The 8,142-nt window shown below is 46.7% G+C and overlaps 1 protein-coding gene across 1 annotated transcript in view; it reads left to right on the plus strand.

The window, feature by feature from the left end:
• The window catches only part of LOC135897048 (uncharacterized), a 493,987-nt gene extending 486,947 nt beyond the window's left edge, over positions 1 to 7,040 (plus strand). Inside the window, exon 4 of the mRNA XM_065425617.1 lies at positions 6,743 to 7,040. Within this exon, the coding sequence (XP_065281689.1) occupies positions 6,743 to 6,854 (112 nt within the window). The 3' untranslated portion in view covers positions 6,855 to 7,040. The remainder of the gene's footprint in view (positions 1 to 6,742) is intronic.
• Positions 7,041 to 8,142: the final 1,102 nt, after the last annotated feature.

The raw sequence follows: 8,142 nt of genomic DNA on the forward strand, positions 1-8,142 counted from the left end.
TTACCCACTAGAATGTGACGAACGTGAAAAAAATCAGTCCTTTCATTTCTTTAATATCCTGGTTAGCTGCTGATGGTGGCATTTCCAAGCATATGAACAAGGTAACAGCCTCCTCACGATTTCGTTGTCGAAAAAAAAAAAAAAAACAGCTTTCATTGCCTCAAATAAAGAGATGGTGGTGTGACGTCACGTAGTAGCGTCACACGTTGATTACGCATTCTGGGTTTTAGTGTCGGCGCACGGTATTCGAAAGGCACTTCACGCGTGTTTTTCGTCTTCCGTCACGACACGACGGTCTGCAACCAAACCGGCGCCGATTTTCACTAAGCTGCAAACGGCAGTAATGCGCTCAAAACAACTTGCACAAGTTTACGCGCGTGTCTGACTTTACATCCGAGATGAATATCTTACGTGATCGCTACCGAGATACTTTTTTTGAAACAAGGCGAGAAAGTATAACGTACCCAACTGCGTACCAATGAGTACCGAGGTGGCTACGAAGCGCCCCAGTTTCAGGAGCCACGAGATGCGGTCATTCATTGCGGTCGCCTTCTGGCAAGGTCAACGTGTCGAACAATTTTTTCTTTGTCTCTTTTCCTCAATTTCTGCTTTCTCTAGGCTTCGAAAATTTTCCCTGACTCGTCACTATTTGTCTCGTAGTTTGTTTTACAAATTAGTGTTAGGAATAGCTCAGTAGAGAGAGACGGAGACGATGACATCTACGACTGCAGAGCCATGACTGGCGCACCTCCTGCGGTTCATCTCCTTGACTTCTAGGCGGTTTGCGAAGTTCGCGCAAATAATCGCGCCAACTCATGTTCCGTGTTACTTTTTCGTAAGCAACTAGAACTTATGCGGTACGTGTTCCTGATAGGCCACTACGCGCGAATTTTCTTTCGCGGCGTCCACCCATGTATTCTCGCGAGACAGTGTTTAAAATTAGAGTTAAGTTTTTTTCTAAACGATGTGCGCATGTTATACTAACACAATGCCTTATCGAAAAAAAATGGCTGTGGCTTAGCTAAGGTTAAGCCCAGGATGCGAAGCATACTAGCCTTTATTTTAGTTGTTGAACCACTGTTTAGCCTGGTGAACTGCTGTTGCTTGGCTATATTTGGTTCGGCTAGACGAAGAAACAACTCATGCGTTACTCTGCTTCGCCTTTAAGAGTGGAACGCGACAACGTTCCCGTCGACCCGCCAAGGGGTGTAAGACAATGGGCTACGGCGCAGCGACTACGCGCCCCGCATTGGACGCGGTGAGCGTCGAGCAATGCAGCGTTCGGCGCGGCAACGAAATGTGCGCCTGAGCGAGCGACGCACGCCTGAGCCTTAGAAACAGCTCGTTTCTAAGGCAACACCGCATTCACTAGAGGCGCTTTTGTACCGCTTTGAAGCATCGTACTCGTGGCTCAGTGGTAGCATCTCCGTCTCACACTCCAGAGACCTTGGTTCGATTCCCGCCCAGCCCATCTTGCAAGAGTTGAGCCAAAGCCACCTAGAAAATCAGTCTCTGTAGCACGCCGCAACCTTCGCTTCTCATTTCAACGAGCAGCTCTGTCTCCAGGAGGCATCTCACCTCGTGAGTGTCTAGCAGAGGCATGCGCAGCTGCTTATATACCGTCTCGACGCCGCGAGCGACGGCGCGAGTTGGAGCCCCGTTTCTCCTCTATCGTGACGTCACGGTGTCACGTGGTATTAAAGGCGACACCGCCGTGCCTGAGGAGCTGGGTTGAGCTCTCGTAATATGCTTCGCATAAAAGTACCATTCCAGTTTACTTACTTTTGAGAGAAGCAGTGAGATCGATGATCGTCACAATGTTCTTAGTCTGCTCCTGATGCCGCCGAGACTGTCTTCACCGCAAATACACCTGCGATGCCAAGAAGCCCACCCACGCTTGAAGGTGTTCATGTTGTGGGAGACGCAGTTGTCGGCTAATGACAATGCGCAGGCGCGGTTCCTTAGTTGCCGACAGCCTTCTTACCCTTCTACAGATAACGATCGGCACTATCAGTGAGATTAAGCGCTGCAGCGCAGGGCTCACGTCAGGGCTACGCGCTGGCGTGTTGTTAATGGAGATTGCGACACGTAATCGAAAGACATGATACACCTAATCGAAAGTCAGGTATATACCGAACAGAAAAAAAAAAAAACATTTTCTAAATAGTTAATATAAACATCATTTATTTTCTTCTGTCATCTATGCCCCATTTCATGCGAAGTAGCTGCTTTAATATACCTTCTTTACCCACATAGCCCTATGAGCCATCAATTCCTCCCTCAACAATTCGTGTTCAAACATCCTCCCTCCGTAGCCAGGAAGAACAAACCCAAAAACAAGTCATCGGTCAAGCCCAGGCCGCCGCCGGAAGCCAACTAATTCCGGCCGACGTCTAGGGGGGACGTAGACGGTGAAAGGGGGAGCTGGGTCTCTCTCCCCGATCACCCATTCTCCCTGACGGGTGCAAATAAGGTGCTCTCTCTCTCTCTCTCTCTCTCTCTCGATGGTGACTTGCCAAGTTTCCTGTCAGTATTATTAGCGCACCGAAAGGTGCTGAGTCCCAGTGAAGCATAGCCAGAATTTTTTTCGGAGGGTTTCGTGGCCTGCTAGTAGGCTCCCCTAGATGTGCACTAGACTTTAAAAAAAATCGGGAGGGGGGTGTCGATTATCACACCTCTGGATACAGAACTTCTCAACACAAATTAGAGAAGAATCGAATAGTCCAGTAGATACTTTTCCGCACAAGAACCCCATTTCTAATCTACTTTCCAAGCTGAGTGGCGAAGCCCCGAAGGAACGTTTTCGCAACTTTGCTGTTCCGAAAACTATTGCGGCCGGCTGCACGTGTCCGGACAAGGGCTTCGGTGAAGAGCGCAGTGGTGACAAAACTTTTTACGATGACTAGTTGTGACTTGCATTAAATAAACTATCGATCCACGCGCAAACGCGAACGCATTTATTCGTGAAGTGTCGTCAAAGCTGGCTTCTCCGCAATAAGAGCTTTTTTGAGGAGAAGCCCACTTTTGAGCCATTACAAACAAGTTGTGCGTTGACATTTATTGTGGAACCTCGAAGCACGTTAATGGGTGAAGCGTTATTTTGCTTACAATGTCGCTGAACCTGGTACTCTTGAAGCTGACGCCACACTTATGTTTTTTTGGGGTCAACGCGCTCGCATTAACATGTTCGACAACGTAGCGCAATTAACCGCATGCTCGCATAAACGCTGTCGCGCGATTATTTGCCAAAATCATCGCCCGATTCCTGAAGCGATAAAAATGCCTCCTGATGGCCATTGTTCTCCCATTCTTCAAACTATGTAGACACGCTCGAGAAAAAAAGGGACGGCAAAATTGCTATCTTTCAACTGCTTAATGTTTTAATGCATATGTGGTATTGTATCCTCTCTTATTGGTATGGATGTTTTTTTTTTGTCATTTCGTTCTGGCGCCTTCCGCTGTGTATGCATTTGCTTTTGGGTTTCCAATGAACCTTCCTTTGAAATAGCGTTTGTGTCGTTGCTTATCCATTTTTTTTAGTCCGTATACTCTTTTCGTACTTCTATGTCCAGGAATTAACAAATCTCGCCAGGAACACTTTATTTCGCCCGTTTTGCAGCATGCCCGACAACTTTCTCGGTGACACTTCGACAATTAGGTAGCTGATCCAGTCAATGCATAAAGTACAATATCTTGTGTTCCGAAATAAAAAAAAAATATTCAGAAGTAGAGCAGATAACTTGTGCCAACACACAATCAGTCCCATCCGTAGTGGGAACACCATTATTTTCTTTTAATTATTGGCGATATTTAGTTTCGAATAGGGCTTTTGTGTTCCCCGCACGTGTCGTATTAGAGAGTTTTAGAATAGGGGCCCCAAAGAGCTTTGCGGGTGTTGGCGTTGGGGCACGCAGGAGTCAAGAGCTTTAGAATAGGGCTTTGCGTTTGCGGATAGCATCTTGCGCTGACAGCGCCACTACGGCGTCTAAGAAAAGCTATTAGAGATAATTAAATAAAATATACCATTTTATTATAGGAATAGTAAGTTTGACTTGCGTGTATTCGCGTTTAATTACAATTTAGAGGTTATTCTTCAAGCAGCAAACAATTAGTTGCGCTTAGTTTTCAGCAACAAACCCAACTTTACGAGCCTTCACCAGCCAAGCTTAGCCGTGTTAGGCCTACGAGCCGTAAAATCCACACTCGAATTCGGAATCAGCGGCGTCTAATGAATCAATCTTAATAACACACGCTAGTTGACACAAAGCGATAACCGCAGTCACTTCTCCTAGCTTGCGAACTTCACGCGTTACCGTGAATCAAACCCAGTTTGGTGCTAGGTTAGAACCGTCGCTTCGATGGGTGCCGCCATCTCATGGCTCAATTTGCAAAAGTTATGTTTGTACTGATTGCTAGTCGTCACTTTTCTGCACGGTTATTTTAGCATCTGCCCCCTGTGACTATGAGAACTCATTTTAATATTACGCATCACATTTTAGTACTGTGCTGTCGCGACAGAGTGATGCGCTAATCTCCCGATGGCTTTTTCTGCCATCGCTCTTCGCGTTTGATGCACCGCGAAATTGCGTACAGGCGGAGGCTACCCATACGAGTCCTTTCGCATTACAATGGTGTGCACAGTCTACAGTGACAGAGCTGTAGAAAGCACAGACGTACTGTAATGTAAACACCTACCGTAATACCGGAAAAGCGCAGACGCAAACAGCGATAGTATTTTGCGCCTCACCTATAGTTAACAGATAGTAATTGCGCCTCACCAAAGCACTTTGAACGTTAGTGCAACAACCGACTACATTCCGCTTATTCACTTTACCAAAACCCATCTGCAGCAAACGCAGTCACCCCGAAGGCATCTTTTTTGAACTTTATTCTAGTTTTGTAAAATGAGAGTCTTAGCCGTACAAGCAAGTTTTTGGGGCACTGTGTTCGATCAGAGGGTTGCAATATTGCGCCACTCTTTCAGAACAAAGAAAAACAAAAGACAGAGTCAATGATGGCCCAATGTCGGACCACGTTCAGCTTTCATTGGGCTACGTTAAGCCATCATTGGTCCCGTTTAATGTACTACATGGCCACCAGCACAGCTGCTTTCGCATACGTCCTTTCGTATAATTCCGGTACGATAACTACAGCACTTGCATTCTGAGGTAGTACATTTGCTATATACAAATACCAGAGCTAGAGAGAGAGAGAGAGAGAGAGAGTTACGATAGAAAAAAGGGGAAAAAAGGTTGTTTGCTGCCCTATACTGGTGGTAAAGAAAAGGAGGAATGGAAAGAAGAAAAGGAGTGGTCACTTCAGCGCACACGCACGAAGATGCAACGGAAGACTGCAAACGGTCACTCAGGCCGGTGCACTTCAAGAGCTGGGCTACTGCTCGAATGATTTTTCCTACTAGTGACGGATGCAGTCACGGTCAGCTGTATTTTAGACTCGGGAAATTTTCTTAAGTGTACAGCCGGTCTGGAGAGGAAGGTGCTGGTCGTCTTCCCGAAAACATGGTGCACGATAGTTGTTCGATGGTTTCCTCGCATCTGCAGCAGTCGCACGTCGTACCATTGCCCCTTCCAATAGGGGAAAAAATAAGGAATAAATGCTGATGAACGCCATTTTTTGCCCTTAGTGGTACAGCAGTATTGCTTCGCAACGCTGCTCTCTCTCTCTCTCTCTCTGTCTCTCTCTCTCTCATTTCCCCATCTTTCATCCCCCCATCCCGCTCCCATGTGTAGGGTAGCGAACCGTTTAAGCTAAACTGGTTAGCCTCCTTGCCTTTCCTTCTCCACTTTTTCCTTCCTTCCTTCCTTCCTTCCTTCCTTCGAAGAGGTAGAGGCTACTTGGTACTCGTTTGCGTACCAAAGGCTGCAGGTTACGCAGCCGGCTATTGGAGACACTCGCAAAGCTCCAGGGAGTTTGTGTTCTGTGAAAAACTCCACAGCTATTTCAGATGAAGCCGAAAATAAGTTTGCTGCTGTTTCTCTTTGTTTCGATGTGACTTGTTCGGTGAGTAGCAGCACTGAGCAAGCGTTCGATGTTTTGACAGGTGCCAAACATAAGGCCTCTTTCCGAGACGTACATGCTCGCGGGTGGCGTGGCTATGCGATATCCTGTGAAAACGCCGCCTGTCGTGAGACTTCGGTGCGGAGGAGGAGGGGAGAGTACTTGGCATGGAAACGGCGGAAGCGTTTCCGCAAGACGCGTGCCGAGGAAACCGGAAGCGGTGCTTCCGAGGTCGCGTTCGGTCTGCTTCGAAGCGGCTGTATATAAGAGGGTCCGCTTCGTGCATTGAGAGGCTGACGCGATAAACAGTTTGCCATTGAGCACGCCGAGAGCGAATTTAATGCAGCTCTAGCTTCGAAGTGCGTTTTGTGTAATGTTCACGATGGTTTCGTTCGGTGCTGAAACTAGATAGCGTAGAAAAGGTGCGTCAGTTTTTTTTAATCTGCCTGTCGTTCCACGTCGTCTCCTCAGAAATAACGCAGAAACAGTCAGGGTCTGCGAGAAGCATGTGTTTGCTTGTGCAGGTAACAATAAGTGAAATTCAGGCAAAGCTAAAGGAAAGAACGTTCAATACGTCCTGGGAAGACCTGTGCCGCTTCGAGCACTGACTGCTAGTGAATAGTATATAACACACATAACGCAGCAGTGGGCATACCAGTTCTAGTTGTGGCGTTTGGTCATAGAAAGCATGCATGTACGAGTAAGATTATTCGTTTGTTTGCAGGGTTCGTGGTGAACACATGAAGGACGCTGTTCAAAGACCGACCACCTTGTCACACCTGGTGCCAAGGAACGCTTGTAAACAAACACACACCGTAATGGCCGTGTGGAGCTAGGAGATATGTAACCGCCTCGCCTGCACCACCAACTCATGTTCTGAAGCAAGCTTACTGCTATCATAATAAGCATAATCCTCATCACCATCATCACCATTGCCATCAGTCAACCAATAATCAACTTTAATATGCCACTCTCTATTACATAGAGTCACAATAAATTTTGCTTTGATATGTGATAGTCAACATCGCGTATGTTGTGGTTCATTAACTGCTACACTATGCATGGGAAAGTTTGGCTACTGAAGAGCCCGCTATTCCAAAATCATTGCTACACACACACATACACATGCGTGCACACACACACACACACACACACACACACACACACACACACACACACACACACACACACACACACACACACACACACACACACACACACACACACACACACACACACACACACACACAAACAAACTAGATGTAAAAATACAAATAGAAAAAAAATGAAACAATCAAGAGCTTTCGCAATTTCTTAGAATCAAAGAAACACACTACATACACCCTATATACGCATGCAAGCAGCTTCACATGAAATACAAATCATGCGTAATGTAGAGTCTGCGCAGGGCCTGCGAGAAAGACGAGTATGTAGTCTTGGCGCAGGTCATGCAGTGCTTTCAATTTCTTTTCTCGCTGCCTTTCCCTCTCTCTATCTCTCAATTGGTTTTCTAATGCGAGGCTACGAAACGCAAGGCAGTATTCCTTTCTTTCTTTCTCTCTTTCTTTCTTTCTTTCTTTCTTTCTTTCTTTCTTTCTTTCTTTTCGAAAAAAGGGAAACGCAATGATCTTGTTCCGCTTGTCTCCAGAAAGAGGAGGTGTTGGCGTCACCGCCCTAAACAGACGAGCGTATATACTCGCGAATAGGAAAAGGTCTGAAAAGCCCCGATCACTCCTCGAAGCGCTCTATACGGCAGTCTGAATCAAATGGCGAGCCTGTATAGCCATACGAAGGTCCTTCATTCTTTCTTTCTTAAACAACTCCGCGCTCTCCTTGTCGGTAATGAATTCGATCCTCGGCTCGCCAAATTGAATCTTTTCGCACTATCTTCCCCATCCGCCCACCTCCTTGTCGTCGAGCATGCGTCGTTTCCCCCTTTCTTTCTCACTTTCTTGTTATTTTTTCTTCAAGGCTGCGCGAACGACTCGTTCGTTCGCCTAAGTGTCATCACGGCAAATGAACTTCTCCTTCACGGAAACGGTCGCGCCTTCTTTTGTCGTGTATCGTCGCAGCGCGCTTCCTTCATTACTCGGCGGGTGTGTAATCGAAGTCTTCTATACGGTG

The sequence above is a fragment of the Dermacentor albipictus genome, chromosome 5 (genome assembly GCF_038994185.2).
Source record: "Dermacentor albipictus isolate Rhodes 1998 colony chromosome 5, USDA_Dalb.pri_finalv2, whole genome shotgun sequence".
In the NCBI taxonomy this organism is placed as follows: Eukaryota; Metazoa; Arthropoda; class Arachnida; order Ixodida; family Ixodidae; genus Dermacentor; species Dermacentor albipictus.